The following is a 17,468-nucleotide window of genomic DNA, read 5'->3' as shown; positions in this document are numbered from 1 at the left end:
TGGATGGATGGATGGATGGATGGATGGATGGATGGATGGAAATTGAAATAAAACAAACGTATCAGTTCAACAAACTTCTTTTCAGTTTGTACTATGTTTTTACTAAATTTCTCCCTTTTTAAACGTTTTGTACTTCAGCTCTGAGAGATACACATGACCCACCATACTCTGACAAATGTTATGTAAACAGTTAAATTGTAACATAAATTATAATTACTAAAAGTAGTTACCTTGATAAGCTCATCATCCTTAAGCCAAGTGATATCTGGTTTGGGGTTCCCGAGTGTAACACAGGGCAGCACTGCTTTAGACTCTATCAGTAAAGTTACATTGGTAGGTTGCCGTTTGATCTGTGGCTCTGATTTAGAAAAACAAAAACAAAAGAAAACACAATTTTTAAATGTACAATATGTATTTCAATTGTTTGAATTTTTTAACAGGTGCATAGACAAAGCTTACTCATTTTCAGTTGAAGTGCTCCACAACTCCTTGCAGCTTCTCCAATGCCATTACTGGCAATGCAGCAGTACTCCCCGTTGTCTGAGTCTTTCACGTGAGGGATGATCAATATTTGGCCCTGTTCCTTAGTAAAGTATCGACTGTCATAGTACCTGACAATAAGAAAATTAGTGTGGTATAAAGTAACCGATTTCAAATTTATTACAGTTTACGAATGTAAGCCATTTGTTTTAATACACTATACAAAATGACTGAGACGTAAAAGATGAAGACAGAGCAGACAAAATTTTTAATCAATTATTCCTTTCATTGTCGGGAGTGGGGGTCGGTTGGGAGTTCATGAGATGAAGAAAGATGTTAAAGAAAGAGCTGAGCTCAAACTTTATAGCCAATTAATCTATAAATGTTCAACCCTCACCCACATTCATGACATTTAGAGCAGGACTGAACGTACAAGATCTTAGTTATAAAGGGCTGTACTGTTTATTGCTGCCCTTTCAGAATAACGGGGTTAAAACTAGTCACCTCCGCGCTGAAAAGGGTCAGCTGGATGATGGTTCTGATTCATAGATAAGAAACTTGCTTTACAGTGCACCTGTTTTTATTCTCATTGATACAGAACCAGGTAGTTAATTGAAACTCACAGAAGGGAAAATTCCCTTTCCCTCCCAACATTTCTTGGGACCCCTCTTGATGAGTTAAAGAGTGTTGATCTTAAATCATTTTTTTCACCTAAAAAAATTGAAATCAGGTTTTCTAATTGTTGCCACAATGCATAGAATTAGGCACATAGGAATGTAGACTGTGGGTCCCTCTGAGGAGCTCAGATAATCCCAGTACTGTGATAGAATGCCACCTGTGCAATAAATCCAGTTGAGATGCTAAATATTCCTCAGTCAAATCTCTTTGGTATTGAAGCTAACAGTGGAAGACACTGGGTACAAAAGCTATTCCTCCTCAAGGTTATAGGCCACGTTGTGAGTTGCTTTATCTTCTGGTGATGTTCACAGTTTGCAGAGGTCACAACTCTTTCTGGTCAATCACTGCTCACCTCCAAACTTCATGTGGCCTTCTGATTAGCTTAATGACGCATGCAGAGCTTTGTGGAATTGGTTTTAAGGGCTGAGCAAATGCATAAATTCCCAAATCACCAAGTCCGAAGTGTCAGAGTTAAGCAGTGGTGTAAAGCACTCAACCACCAGAGCAGTGAAAGCGCATTCTCTAAATGGGCAAGTTGGGCTTTTTGATGTGGCGATCTGATACAAGATTCTTGATTTTGCAGTAGCTGGGAAAAGATCATTTGTTGTACGATATAAAGGGATGATGCTGTAGCATGGTGTTAAAGGAGATGAGCTTCTTCTCTCAGTTTTAGTTAATTGAATTCCTAATGCTTCATCAGACCAAGACATTTTTACAACTCCATGCTCCTATCTTTCTAAAAACAGATAACCCCTTCTTCTTCCAACATAATTGTGCACCAGTGTAGTGAGCAAGGTCCATAAAGACATGGATGAGAGGGACTGACTGGCCTGCACAGGATCCTGACTTCACCCTGACATAACACCTTTAGGATGAATTAGAGATTGGGAGCCAAGCCTTCTTATCCAAAACCAGTGTAAGATCTTGAAAATGTTCTCATGAAAGGCTGTTAAGAAATGTGCATACAATGTTCTAAATGTGACAGCCTTTCCAGAAGAGTTGAAGCTGTAATAGCAGCAAAGGGTTGACCAACTTCATATTGAAATTCAGATGTCACTTAAATTCATAGGGCAGACAAGACAGGTGAGCAACAACTTTATCTAGATTTCTCTCCTGGACCTGTTGCTGCTGTAACTCAATTTTGTCTGAGATTAACATAACGGACGAACCAATGGATAGTTCAATAATGGGTTAATTTAAGATTAAGATGGTAATATCAACATTTTAAGTTCATTACTGCAAAAAGGATCTAGAAATAAGTTTAAAAAAAGTCTTATATGAAGTGTATTTACACTTAATTTGAGTAGATAAATAAGATGTTTTGCCAATGGAATGAGTATTTTTACTCTTAAAATAAGATAATTAGATAATATGCACTTCAAATAAGATAATAACATTTTTTTTTTGTCTTATTCTACTGGCAAAGGGTCTCACTTACCTCCTCAATTAAAGAAAAAATGCACTTATTTAAAAATAGACTTATTTAGATTTTAAGTTTTTGCAGTGATAATTTCAGATCATAGTGATAACAGCTAAAGATTTTTGGAGAAATATTCATGCTAATTCGACCTTTGACCAGCGGACACCTAAATATTAACATTAAAAGGCATAATTGCATTTTAGATAGATTCTAAAGCATTCTCTCTCTGTCAACACTTTTATGTGAGTATAACATATATATTTATTAAGACATAACAATTAATTTAATGCAAAAAATTTGGATCATGTGACATGGCGACCATTTCAGGTTATTTAGTAATACCTTGATTCTCATCAGTAACAAGTAAAAAATATGGACATTAGCATAACTGTATTAACTCTGAAATTCACCAAAGACACATTTAAATAATTATGATTAGCTCCTGCTCCATCAATGTTTGCAGAACTGTTTGTAGAAACTACTGTGGTAATATTTTCATTTTGAAGAATCCAGACTCTAGAAACAATAATTCATTTTTCAATTGGATTTACGTAATTCACAGCGGCTGAAACCGGTAAATCCCAACAAGTAAGTGTAAAAAAACAAAACAGTACCATTATCAGTCATGTTAGTTTAATCCAATATTTGGATCTTACTGGTTGCCTTGATTGTAGAGTTGAGAATCTACAAATGTGGCAAAAGTCATGTAAAAATCTAAACTCCACATAATTGTTCAGACTTAGGCTGCATTGAAAAAGAAGACATTCTATTTAGGACCATATATATATATACAAAAAATGGCCTTGATCTCGGTATAGGCCACTTGTATCTAAATCAGTTGCCCACTTTTTCACCCAGCTTTCAGAACTTAACTAGAATTATCTAATCCATTCATTCCCAAAGCGTCATGACCCCTCTTAGGGTCCTTGATCAACCAGTTTGAGGTCTTGAGCTGCTTGATGACAGAAATTAAACCAAACAATAAACATGTATGTTAAGTGCTTTAAAATATGAAAGTGTCACTAAGAATAAAAAATAAATAAATAAATAAATAAATACTTGGGTGTTGATGCTGTTTGTAATATTATCAATGATTTGGAAGAAACATTCATAGACTTGACCAGTAGTTTGAATCATTAGTGGACTGTGGTATAATTTTAATGGTTCAGAAGCTGAAAGTTTGGGGACCTCCAATATAATCTTCATCACATATCAATTTACTGTTACTCATGTTGCTTTCCTGTAAAACAATCAATACTAACAGCCATAGCCATGAGTTGAAACTAGTCCTGTCTCTGTTGCTCATATTTACCAATGCATGTGCAAATCACACCATGAATACATAGTTAGTTTAGCAGATAAGGCCTTACATGTCCAATTATTGATTAAATAATCCATTCGTTTATTCAAACTTACATGATTGGTTGATTATTTTTGGTCCATGTAATAGAAGCACTAGGGCTTGACTCCACCTCACAGATGAAGGTGGCGTTGTGATCCAGAAGTACATCCACTGTTTCTAGCAAAGTGATGATACGAGGTGCTGGACAATGAAAGAGCACAGAAAACATTTTGTTAAACATCAAAATAAATGCATAAGAAAAACGGGGAGCAATACATTTGATTAAGCAGCTGAAGTTGATTCTCTACCACAGGGTTTTGCTACATCAGCATTAGGACATGTAAGAATGACTCCTCTTCATATCCTGATATGATGCTACTTTTCTGAGAAAAAAAATACTGAATATTTTAGATTGACTAATGAATAATTTTTTTAAATATTTTGTTTAACTTTAATTTGACTTTTTCAAAAAACATGACAAAATAGATAATGACTGCATAAAATTAACCCCATTCTGTGTGTATGAACTTATATAAAAAAAATAAACTGCTTGGGATTTTGCTCTCAAACAGATCCTAACTTGTATAAACAGTTTTAATCTTTACATCGAACAATCAATCAATTTGCATTTGTGTATTGATAATACAGACAAGCAAAGGTGAAATATGGATCGTCCTGTATTAGAGGATAACGTACACCACCATCATTGCATTTTCTGCAATAGACTATAATAAATGTGGAAAAAAAATCAAACTTTAAGAATATTTTCACTAAATGATCATAAGACGAAAAGCCATGAGCCACTGTACAAACCTAAGAGATTGTGCAAAGAAAAATATTCAAGAACCCTTTCTAAGTATTCTGCAGCCATGTCAAATATTATAGGAAAAGACTATTTGGTGTGCTTTTGGAATAGAGGACGATGTACAAAGTATTAAAAGAAGCAGAGAAAATAATTGCTGATAGTAGATTTTGGGTGGGAAAATATTTATTTTATGGATTTTTTACTACCCTGAAAGATGCTTGTTTTTGTATACTTTCACCATTGTCATCATACATTACCAAGTGTTAAGACAACAGTACTTTACCATATTAAAATTACTCAAAATAATAGACTTTTTTCTGCATGTTGGTATTTTTGAAAAATGGCTTGTAGTTGTTTTATTCTAAGAAAAACTGAGAACTGCCTTTTACTTAACATTTTAAGATTTTATAGGTAAAGTCCATGCTATGTGACAAGCTTAAACTTCCTGCATGCCAGGACACTTTTCTGTACAGCAGTTCCTGTGGATCAGCAGAAACAGAAAGACCACCTGTTCCCCTCTGCAGCTTGCATAGGTGCTCCACACTCTCTAAGCATGTATGCCAGCGAGCTCATGAACTGCTTGTGCCATCATTTGATATGTTGCTCATATCGCATGTCAATAATCCAGAGCTTCACCTACTGCTTCAACTAACCACGTTAGCTGTGATGCAGTTGCCTTATATACAAGTGGACAGCTGTAAATCTGAACGTGTGATTCACCTGAGGCTTTCAGTTTCCTGTGTCACAAATTACTGACAGGATATCCCAAGTCGTTGGAAGGAAACTATTTCATCAGATTTTCACAATGTTGATGTAGACAACAAGTTCATTTTTCATGCAGGGTAAAAGGGTTAAGGCTGTAGTATCCTGTAATCCTTAAACTGTAGGACATCTTTAGGAAAAGACAAAAGACAGTCAAATGGTCTGCATTCTCCAAAGATTGATACTTACCTTTCTGTGTGCTGTAAGCTGAGGTAACTAGAATCAACGGAAGCACAAATATTTGCACCAAGGTCTTCATTCTAGCTCCAGAATGATTATACTGAACAAAACATGGGTAGAAGAAGCAAAATAACCAACTGACAGCTAGATTCCCATAGCAGGTGACAAGGTGATCTCGCTGCTTTGCTGTCTGCCGGGGACAGCCATGAGCACTCTGAGATAAACATGAGGCAGCTCAGTCACTTGGTGTGTGTGTATGTGTGTCTTATAACTATGCGATGGACAGGAGCAGCTGTACAAGTACAGTCACTCTGATTTTGCAGCTTGAGCTCTGAAAGCACGCATGCACAGTGGTCAACAATACTGACAGTACACTTTTCATTAATCCCAAATAAGTTGAATGTGTACATTACAGCTTCCTTTAAGGTCTGTTTTTATCTCTACTAAAGAGAAACAGATCAAATTATTTACTACAGAAAATAAAACTACTTACAAATAACAAATTTAATATAATTAATTAGGAACTGACCAAAAACTGGACATCCGTACATTTTTTATTTATTTATTTATATATAAGTTTTCACACAAGCTTTTTTTTGCAGCGCACAGCTTAACAAGCTGACATGTGCATACCCAGGATACGCAGAATCCAGGAGACAGCTTTTGTGTCCACCTGTTGCCTGTCGGCCCGGACGTTCTGTTTTATTTTAAGAAAGGAATGACATTTCACTTCATTCATTGCTCATCCATTCTGTGACGGATGCACTCTACCATTGTAGTCCAACAGGAATTCTCTGTCTTCAAGTCTGTCATCTAGGGGTTAGGAGATTTCTTACAGTTTGAGGTGTGAGAAAGAGAGAAGAATGTATCAGAATATATGTATAGAATAATTGCATTTATTTAAGAATGTGATGCTCTTTGCTTTATTATTTTCTTTGTTTTTGCAGAAAAGCTCCACTTAAAGCCACATTTACATTTACAGCCTCATTTGGACACTTTTGACATAGAATGGAATAGAATAGAACATTTCTTTGTCATTAATATAACAATTAACTTGACAATAAATTTTCATTTATTATAAAAAGAAAAAACGTTGAAAACCAGTAAAAATAAATGCAAACTCAATAAACCAGAGGAACTCCATTTAAAGTAATCCTTTAGTGTAAAAGTGACTTGAAATAAATCTATTTGTTCATGTTATTCATTAACCACTAGGTGGTGCTATGTGCAAAATTATAACTTTGTCTCTTTTTTAATCATCATCTTAGCAGATTAGCAAAATGGGCCATATCCCACTAACAGCACATAACACATAAAATATAACAGCACTGTAACTAAAGATAAAGAAAAGAAAATGTAGACATTATCAAAGCAGATTTCTCTTCTAGACGCTCTTACTTAGTTTTTGACCATTTTCGTTGGTGATCCTATGACTCCCTCTGCTGATAGTAGTAACTTAAGCAACCAGCATTAAAATGTACTATATAAATTCTGACACGTTTTAATGGCAAAAAGGTCTAGTGTTAATGCATTTTTATGGACCATACTTTATTGTTTAATTTAAAAAAAATGCATGCTCAGGCAAGATTCTTCAAAGAATATCTTTGGGTCATTAGCTGTACTTGTACTCTTGTTTTACCTGCAGCTTTTAGAGGAACTACTTTTTTTTGTGAAAGCAAATGATCAATGAGCAGCAGTAAGGAGCACCCCACCTAACTAAGGAATGCAAGCTTTTAAAAAATGAGTGCTTAGCAAAGCATCCACCTTTTTATGATCTAGGTCTATCAGATCTTTTTGTTTTTAAGCATGTTTGCATCGACAGAGGGTTTTTGACAATACTTTTTTCCAACACTTGTCAAATAGAAGATTAATCTGTTAAAAGGTGAATCGACCTTTACTTCTTTTTTCAGATTTAAGGTTGAGTGGCAACCTGGAGAGCAGAGCATTTGTGCTGAAGAGTAAGATCATTGATTTTAAACTAACACCATCAGTCTGGGTTCTGGTGAGAGACCTTTAACCCCAGAGTATACCCAAGGCGTCACTACGAGTGACAGCTCACTGTTCCCTAATGAATAGATTAAATATAGGCGACGGATTTCTTCATTATGGCACAATGAAGGGATATTTCTTCATTTTCTTTATGCTAGACTATTTTTTGTTGTGTTTAAAAACTCTCTGATTTAATACTGCAAAGAAGAAAGATTTTAAAGTTGCAACTACTCATCAAACAAGCTCAGAATTCACATTGCACGGTAGCTTATGAAAGCTAATCTCTTTTGAGTTATGTCAATGAACTCTCAGAAAACTTTGTAATACTATAAAATATGCTCTGCTGCAAATCTGGAAGTCTCCTGTCCTGTTTGTAGACACTATTTCTCTCTCTCTTTCTCTCTCTCTTAGACACACACACAAAGCAACACACACACCCATTCTAAAGTCAAGTCATATCTGGTGTCAGTCAGCCACTCCCTCTGAGCATTGTCTCAACGTGTTCTGCAATTATTAACCAGCTGCTCAGGGGTTGCTACACAGGCTTACCTCCTACAACACAAACTGTACTTCAGACCTTTGAATGCAAACACATGGACTAACATAAGACAGAAAAACATGTAGTGGAGATCCACTTTTTTGTTTAGGAGATCATACAAAAGACTGGACAGGTAGGAAGAACAAGCTTTCAATCTTTTTATAAAGACTGGTTTTGATGTGGTTAGTACTGAAAATATGTAGGATTGGTATCTTTTATGTGAGAGGAATGAATCGGCAGCTTTTTTTCCTTTCTTCCTATTAGAGGAAATAATTGTTGAGGGTTTCTACCAGCATTATTTTGACTTACATTTGGTTTGGTGAAGCAAAGACTCTGAATTACTATTAGGATTCAATTGAAAGAGCAAACCAGCTCACGTACAACATACAGGAAGGCAATAAGATGAGTTACTGGGTGGAAGCTGCCATGTTTTTTCTTAATAAAATGTTACATTTAAAGGCCTGTTTTTTATGCTCTATTCCTTGCCGGCTATGAATAATATTACCTGTGAATTAAAGAAAAAAACATTATTCCTCTCTTTTAAAGCTTTGGTCAATATTTAGTAGTAAAATATTTCCATTTCAAGTTTGTTTTGATCAAAAATATAATTGTATTTAAATTGGCTTTGTTTTTAGTGCGATCTTGGCATGTTTTGCAATAGGATATTTAGTCTAGAAATTGAAGTCCAGACTGAAAGCTGTAATATTTATCCAATTATTTTTAAAGTTTACTTATCTTTAAAAAAATGTATTTTCCTGCTACAATGCATAAACCTTTACCATTTTAATCTCACCTTCAAGGTTTAATGAAAATGGTTTCTTCCAAGTCTTGTTCTTACCATATTAAAAGCAAAGTTACCAATAAAAAAAGAATGTTTTTATTATAAATTCTATTTTCATCCATTCATCCATCCATCTTCTTCTGGTTATTCTATCAGAGTTATCTCCAGCAGTTTATCACAATTCAACACAGAGATCCCCACCACATATAGGGGCAATTTAGAGATAACAGTTAACCTATCATTAATGTTTCTGGACTCTCAGAGAAAGTCAGAGTACCAGAAAAAACTCAAGCATGTATGGAGAGAACATGCAAACTCCACGCAAAGAGACCCTAGGCTGGGAATCAAACCCGGGACTTTTACGCTGCAAGACAACTGCACCACAGTACACTTTGTGGCACTGTCGTGCTAAACTTTGCAAATGATTACTGTTACTATTATTATCCATCCATCTTCTCCCGTTGATTCCATCAGGGTCACAGTGGGGCAGGTGCCTATATTGACAGGTCACCAATTTGTCGCAGGTCAAGACAGCGACACATCAAGACATACAGCCCTGCACACACACTCACACCTAAGGACAGATCAGACATCCCCAAAGTCAGTCCTCTAGGGCCGCTGTCCTGAAGGCTAAAGAGGTTTCCTTGCTCCAGCACAGCTGATTTAATTGAAAACTGATTAACAGGCTTTTGCTCAACTCCAATCATCATAATCAGCTGTGCTAAAGCAGGGAAACCTCTAAAACCTGCAGGACAGCTGCCCTAGAGGACTGACTTTGGGGATGCCTGATCTAGAGGAACCAATATACCTTATAGTCATGTTTTCTGACTGTGGGAGGAACCTGTGCATGCATGCGGAGAAAATGCAAACTCCATGCAGAAAGATCCAGGGCCGGGAATCAAATCCAGAACCTTTTTGCTGCAAGACAACAGTGCTTACAAACTGTGCCCTGTTATTATCATTATTATTATTATTATTATTATGCAATAAATCAGGTAGAGAATAAACTTCAGCAACGAGTTGCTCTTGTTGAATTAGACTGAAGTTATGATTTCTAAACAAATACTATGTTTAGCAGAAGTTAAGACTGACAGTCTCTCTGAACACTGATAGAGTAATCCTATGTTGTGGGATGCATCTCTTAGGAAGGAACAGGCAAGCTGGACAGATTTAGGTAGATGCATTGATCAAAATGTCAGACAACTTTTCTTTAAAACAAAATAACAAAAACTGGTTAGCTTACAGAGGGACAACATAACTTCAATACCTTTGCTGGAATTGTAGAATGGATGAAATATACTATTTTATTCAAAAAAATATATTTAACAGTTCTAAGATTAATAGTGTCAACATGAGTTTAGATAACTTAAAAAAATAATTGAATTAAAACCAATGACATTAAAGCACATTGAGGGAACTGTACTTCTGAGAACACAGAGGCTTTATGGTCCCCCCCTGCTGGCGTTAAAGGTCTAAACAGCTGCTCAGTTCAAATGAAAAACCACAACTGAATACCTGAGATATGTGCTTCACTACAGCTAACAGGTTGAGGCAGATAAAATCTTGAAAGAAGAAAGGAAGTGTGCACTAAACTAACTGTTCCTGGTGTTACTTTTACAGGTTTAAGGAAAACAAAGAAAACAGAAAAGGAGCTAAAATATTTCAACAGTTGATGGTTGCAGTGGGAGGCTTCGGGCGTCTGTAACCAAAATACAAACAAATGGTTTGCCCTACGCTGTCATCACTGGTTACTGGGTGGAGCCCTGTTATTAAAACCCTTGGAAACATGCAGAAAAAAAGAAAGTGAAAGAGTAAAGAGAGAAGAGGATAAATATAACACTCAAACTTCAGAGAGAGAGAGAGAGAGAGAGAGAGAGAGAGAAGCTGGAAAAAGATTTCTCAAAACACAAAAAGAAAGAAACGGAGACAAAGACTTAAGAAGTTAGATTTTCATCCTTGGAAGAGGTAAGACTTTAATCATCTAGTTACATTTTAAAAAGAGTGATGCTGTGATTGTAGTATGAGAGCAGTAAAGGCAGGTTTAGCCGTCATATCTGACTTGCTGTAAGGTCAACATAATGATGGACAATAATATTTGTTTAATGCACTCGAGACCAACAGTGTTTGCATCCTGCTTTACACTTTGGGATTTATCATGGCTGCTTTTCATTTGTGGTGACATGTGATTGATCATTTTCTTTCTTTATCTGCAGTAGCTAAACAGAGATGAAGACAGTGTCTCCGCCTCCAGTGATCCAAGCAGGGGAAGGGAGGAAACTGTCCAGGTGATTTTAACTTCAAATTTGTTTCTTCTCTGTTATTTGTTCTCTCTGTCTTTCTGATGTTTTATGATACATTTTAAAATTTCATACAAAGAAATAAATAAAAAGCATTCCTGCCTACAATCCCATGTATATGAATTCAGAAATTTCACTTTGTGTCAGTTAAAGCTACTGTTTGATGTGTTGACAAACACACATATAAATCAATTGGAACCCCCTGAAAAAAATGTATTTTTTATAAATATAGTCCAGGGGCTTGTCATTCATCATGCTCAGGGGAATTTCTTTCTTTAGAAGGAATAGGTGAGCATTTATAGGTTCAGGTTAAGATAGATAAAACCAATGCATGCTAAAGAAAACATCCTGCACAACCCCAGGAACTGGATCAGATTTGTTTTCTATTCAGCAGTAAAAATGGCTCTAAACATACAGGGATGCAATGAAGTAATTGCAAACACAGCATGTATGCAGGAATGCCCTGTCAAAGTTTATACTCAATTCCAACTGAGTTTCATTTAGTGTGGAGCTGTGGGGAAAAAATGACATACAGTTGTGCTGCAAAGTTTAAATACCCAAATACCCCAAAACTGAAAAAGGTAATACATTTTTTTACTGAATAATTATTTATTAAAATACAATATTGCTTTTTTTTCCCAAATCAATGTCATGATTTCAATTTCATTTATTTTATTTTATTTTTTATTATTATTACTTTTGTCATTCATTTGTCTTTAATCGGAGGGTATGTAAACTTTCAAGCACAACTGTAAATACTTTTGCAAGATACTGTGTATATGCATTGCCTTGTTTTTTTCTTTTCTTGAACAATGCAATTTATTCAATTATTCATTTTAGAGCAGAGTTTTTGTCCCTTTTGAGCACCTACAACTGCTACCTAAAGGACCAGTCTCAGCTGCATCTCACCTATTTTCAGGTATGGTACAAACTGTTCTAAATTACTTCTGGCTTGTGCACAGTCTCAGTGGGACTAAATGAGGTCCACGGTGTAATGTAAGCAACTTTTTCCATGTGTCTTTGTAATAGGGGGATGATGGAGAGGTGACAGTGGAGGGGTTCCTAAACATCTCTTGGGGAGTACGAAGACCAATCAGACTGAAAATACAGGATGATAAACAGATATTTCCCTTTGAGCCCCCGACTACAGCTGATCCCACCAGTCCAATCAGTCCTGTGGGCAGCACAAGGTTTTTTTTCATTTTGGTGTTTACAGAACTGTAAAAGCCGGAGATTTTTAAAGCCAATCATTTCACATGGAAAGTTAAAAACTTGGGATAAATGGAATCATTTCAGTTCTCTCTCTTTTCGCAGCACTATGTCCCGATGGGGAGAATACAGTGAGCTCAACCAGATAGATGAGATGGCAGAGATAGAGGCGGCACAGGAAACCGTCATCAAAGATCCTTTACCTGGTTAGTTTTTATTTTTTACCCTAGTCTTTTACGTTGAATTAACTAGTTCTTTCTTTTTTAAATGGAGAAAATAAACTTTAAAGTTTAAAACAACGCTGTTGAACAAAGTATTGACTGTTAAAGATTTTTACAGTTTTATTTAAAATGTTTCATCATCAAACAAATATGATTGCAAACATGATCTGAGTAAATCTAAAAGGCAATTTACAAATTAAATCTTGTGAATTTATTCCCAAGTTAACCTTAAATGAAATGCAAAATTTGAGCTTATTACATGTTATGGGCTTAAAATAATGTAAATAAAGAAAATCATACATAATCCTAATTATAGAAGTGCTTTAAGAAGAAGATCAAAATGCGTGAATTCTGTGAAAATGTAATTTCAACTGCATCAACAAGGTTACAGACTGTAAAAGAATGAGTGGCTTTACTCAGTTTACTTTTGCCTAACCCTGCCAATTGCTTTAAATAAGAGCCAACATTTGTTTTTGTGGTTTAAAAAAAAATCAGTCAAAATATTCTTCAGTAAAGTCAAATGAAAAATAGCTCCATGGAATGGTTGCCATCAGTTGTCTCAATGTTTTCACATTTCAGGTCCTCCTGTTTATGAGACTGCCACTCTTCGTCCTGTGAGGCTTAGAAGCCACGAGCCGGAGCCGGAGTCCAACCTGGTTCGCTGCATGAGCGATGCCTCGCTGGTGAAGAGGAGGAGGGGAAAGGGAAAATCTGCAGCACAAAGGGAGAAAGAAAAACAACATCGCTTTTCTATCAACGGACACTACTATAACTATAAAGTAGGTTCATGTTTATCAAGACATGAAGGAATCACAGCCTTAGGTTCTGTTGAAATGTTAAGAAAAATAATTATGTAATATTTTCCATTTTGTAAACTACTTTGTTGGTGTATTCATTAGGTTAAAATGTAGATTAGTTGGTCCTAATTAGTGGTGGTTTGATGATGCCAAAAGAGGGCCTTACTACTGAATTATTGGGTCATCATAAGGGCCAGAAGAGGATTGGTTTGGGGACCAGTCGATTTCAGTTCTTTTTTTTTTGTGAAAGCTGTGGTTCTGGTGGCCCCTCCTGCCAAGACCTACAGCAGGCGCTGGGTTGGCTTAAATTGCAGCCGAGTGGAACCAAAGAGGAAAGTTTCTTGGGGTCCTGTTCACCAGGGATTACATTTTTCATCCCTGCTCAGGAGTAGGTATCATCAGAGATGATTAGGGCTGAATAAAGTAATTAATGGTTCTGAAAATGCAGTGATGGAAACATTTGAAAATTGGTGGGGTGGAATAGAGCCAGGCCAGAGCAGAGAAAGAACATTAATTTTCTCTTACTTATTCTAAACATCAGCACCACTGATAGCCCATTTCCTGAGTAAATACTCATTGGCCTGCTGTTTAAATACCAACCTGATGCAAACATAACTACGTAAAACTGTGTTTATTTAGCATAAAAATTGTTTTTTTTTTAAGAATAAGAGGTATCTTTCTAGGTTTAATCCAACTAATCCAGCTTAATTTAGAAATTCAGACATAAAATGAATTATTTATGGAAGGAAGGATCTTAACTGCTCCTATTTGTATAAACATTTACCTTATGTTCTTAATAAAACCTGAGTCATACCTTCAGTGTTTCATTGCATTTTACAGACGTCCATATTCACTCCCTCTTTTGGGACTTCGACTAAAGTTCGCATCTCTAGCAGGATGACCACAGACCAAGTCATCGAACAGCTGCTCAGCAAATTTAAGGTGATGTCTTTATACGATATTATTAGAGAAAGATTATAAGACACACATTTTTCCCTCAGAAAAATAGTAAAATACACAACTGATTCAATTACATCATGATTAACTGTAAATATTTTGTAATGCAGATAGAAAATAATCCCCAGGAGTTTGCACTGTACTGTGTTCACCAGAGTGGAGGTAGGGCGTTTCAGTTCATCCAGAAATCAACAAGTAAATGCAAAAATTGAAAACCCGTAAAGATGATCAAATGTTGATGATGTTTTGGCTAGAAAAGAAAAAGCTGAGTCAGCGAGACCATCCACTGTGGGAACGAATACTGCAGGGTCCCTCTGAAAACATCACCAAGATCTTCTTGATGGACATGCATGAAGAGGAAGTCAGCAATGATGTGAGTTAAGTTTTGGTCAATGGCTTTATAAAGTTAATTACTGGAGTAAAACATCTGGGCTAAACTCTGATTGACAGTGAACTGTTCCTTTCTGTTTTATACTTAACTATGCTTTATGAACATATACTGCATTTTGTTTATAAGATCAAGATTTAAAATTTGGCACATAAGATACTCACACTGTTTTGTCTCCGGTTAATGCATTTTTTTAATGTTCCAAAGAACCTGAAAGGAGAATTCTTTAAAGGGAAAAATTTGCATCAGTCTCCTGTTCTTTCAGCATTTCAATATCTGTTGTAATGCTGTTTTTCAGAATCACATTGGTGTTTTTGTCTCACTTCCTGTTACAAGGCCTAAAAGCAAAAGTATTGGCTTTATTGTGCATGCAAATTCAACCTGCTGCAGATCTGGACTGGTGAAAACAGGATTTTCTAGTGGATTACTCGGTCTGACTACCCTGTCACTTCCTCTAACATTAGTTGATTAAATGCTTTCATAAACTTTGCTGTCTGTCTTCTTAAATACCATCCTGTCTTTTATTGAAATGCATTTAATGTAGTCATTCAAGTTATAAACAAACATTGCATACATACTCCATCCCCTTCAGGACAAACACTTGAATGTTTTCTAATCCAGTGAAAAAGAAAAATCAAAGTCCAACTTCATAACTTTGCTGAGAGCAGGTGAATTCACATTTGCTTGTTTTGATTGATTGTTTGGCTCCCAGATTATCTGATTTGTTGTTGCTTCTTAAGTAAACTTCTGAGTAACTGAGAAACCACATAGAAAGGACATTAAGGCTACAATATAATGTTTTCTGATATTTTTTGGCCATTGATGCCTCTTTGAGAAAGTAAAGTAGAATTTCCATTTATTTGAATAGAGAATTAAGACTAAACTGCTGCCAGGATAGAAGTTTATCAAAGAATAAAAAAATCGACAAAATAAACCTAGAACATTGGAAAAAACTAATTTGATTTTAGAACATGTTTTGTGCTAAAAATATTTAGATTTTATTCAGTTTCTTTTTTTCACATTTATTTCATTCTCCAGTTATATTTGGGTAATATTTTTTCAAACAAAATTAGTTTACCTCTCTCCTATTGTCAGGTGGCTCAGTATCTGAATCTGGAGCTCCCCATATTGGATCAGGTTCTTCTTCAACTCAAAGAGGAGGAAAACAGAGAGATCCAAAGGGTCATCAGCAAGTAAGAGAGATATTTTATCTTAATAAAATATAAATAATTATACTGCCTGTCCCTTTATAAACACATGAATATATCCCAGTACATCTGTCACAGATTAGCTTCAATATGCAGTAAGATCTGTTGACCTCTAGGTGGTGCCAGAAGTCAATCATTTCTATTTACTAGATGATATCTAATGACCATTTTTCTACATGTGTGTTTGTCTCAGGTACCAACATCAACACAGACTTCTGTCTCATATGCTGAACTTTAAGATGTCCCCTCACATAGAAACCAGTGTCTGACCATCTCTGAATTCAATTACTGAAAGGAAGAAAGACTGTCTATGGGGACCTTTTTCATTCATCACAAAATGTGGATCGTGATTAATAGTTTTGGAATATATCAACAAAAACCATCACAAAAAATACAGAAAATAATCCAGTCTCAAGTCCTACAGAAGGAATCAAATGTACCAATGATGTTTTGTTTGTTTTGTTTTACTGTGAATTATGCAATTGTAAATGTTGATGCCAATATGACTAAATCAGAGGCCCTCTGAATTAAAACATTGCTGGATGATATAACCTTTCATGTGTTGATGCATTTTTAAGTCAGGTTGATAAAGATTTGATATTTATTAGTATTTATTAGATTAAATACTTTAAAGAACTTTATTAGTAACCTGTCAATTTCCTACTAGTAGCTAATATTTACAACTTCCCTCTCAATACAATGATGCAACTTACTGTTTGTGTTTTTTATTTATTTATTTTTATTTTACATATCTATGTTGGTTTTTTATGTTTGTTTAGTTTTTTTGACCCCAAAAGCTACTTTTCTGTCTCCTTATCTTTAGCTTCCTATCACATAACCTTACAATTTCAATGATGAATGATGGATTGTGTGAAGGGTAGTGGAAGGGAGCTAAATCATTTGAGGCATATATTGATTAGTTAATCATGTTATTCTTATTATCTACACATCCACAAGCAGCTGTTTCATGCACAAATAGCCGACTTGGAGTGATTGTTTGGTACCTCCATCAATGTGGCACCCCTGTGTGCACAGGTAGCGCATACCCCCGTTTTTGCTCCACATGGCTTGCAACAGTTTGCCACAGTTGCAGATAAAAATCTGATTGATAAGATTGAATTACAGCTGATTCACTTTACTGGGTTTTATTTAGACACCGTAAAACTGGGAAATATAAATTCAGGTTAGACCTATCAAATTTTTTTTAAAATAAAATTTAGGTATGAGACAACATTTGGATAACAAGGAATATAACAACTTTTAAAACAAATGTCTGACATTATACTAAACGACACAAAAAACAACAAGTTGAAAACAAATTTACTAAACATTTGAGACGGAGTAGAAAGAACTGAGCTATTTTAAAGCATAAAGAAAGGCTTCCTGCCCAGACAACCTCACATTACTAAGCAGTGA

General features: G+C 35.5%; 2 protein-coding genes across 2 annotated transcripts in view; one reads left to right on the top strand and one right to left on the bottom strand.

The window, feature by feature from the left end:
* The window catches only part of musk (muscle, skeletal, receptor tyrosine kinase), a 29,924-nt gene extending 24,040 nt beyond the window's left edge, over window positions 1-5,884 (bottom strand). Inside the window, exons 1-4 of the mRNA XM_015384776.1 lie at window positions 5,677-5,884; window positions 3,995-4,121; window positions 460-611; window positions 231-358 (exon numbers count right to left, since the gene is read on the bottom strand). Of these exons, the coding sequence (XP_015240262.1) occupies window positions 231-358; window positions 460-611; window positions 3,995-4,121; window positions 5,677-5,746 (477 nt within the window). The 5' untranslated portion in view covers window positions 5,747-5,884. The remainder of the gene's footprint in view (window positions 1-230; window positions 359-459; window positions 612-3,994; window positions 4,122-5,676) is intronic.
* A 2,295-nt stretch (window positions 5,885-8,179) lies between these two features.
* LOC107091057 (ras association domain-containing protein 6-like) lies at window positions 8,180-16,612 on the top strand. The gene is made up of 11 exons (XM_015384780.1): window positions 8,180-8,327; window positions 11,189-11,260; window positions 12,113-12,191; window positions 12,302-12,462; window positions 12,587-12,687; window positions 13,282-13,481; window positions 14,340-14,441; window positions 14,567-14,618; window positions 14,711-14,829; window positions 15,940-16,037; window positions 16,246-16,612. Exons 2-11 carry the CDS (start codon window positions 11,202-11,204, stop codon window positions 16,319-16,321), a joined length of 1,047 nt encoding a protein of 348 aa, XP_015240266.1. The 5' UTR covers window positions 8,180-8,327; window positions 11,189-11,201; the 3' UTR covers window positions 16,322-16,612.
* The last annotated feature ends 856 nt before the right edge of the window (window positions 16,613-17,468 follow it).

The sequence above is a fragment of the Cyprinodon variegatus genome, unplaced genomic scaffold, assembly GCF_000732505.1.
Source record: "Cyprinodon variegatus isolate N-32 unplaced genomic scaffold, C_variegatus-1.0 Scaffold323, whole genome shotgun sequence".
Lineage (NCBI taxonomy): Eukaryota > Metazoa > Chordata > Actinopteri > Cyprinodontiformes > Cyprinodontidae > Cyprinodon > Cyprinodon variegatus.
This window is presented reverse-complemented; position numbering and strand designations above follow the sequence as displayed.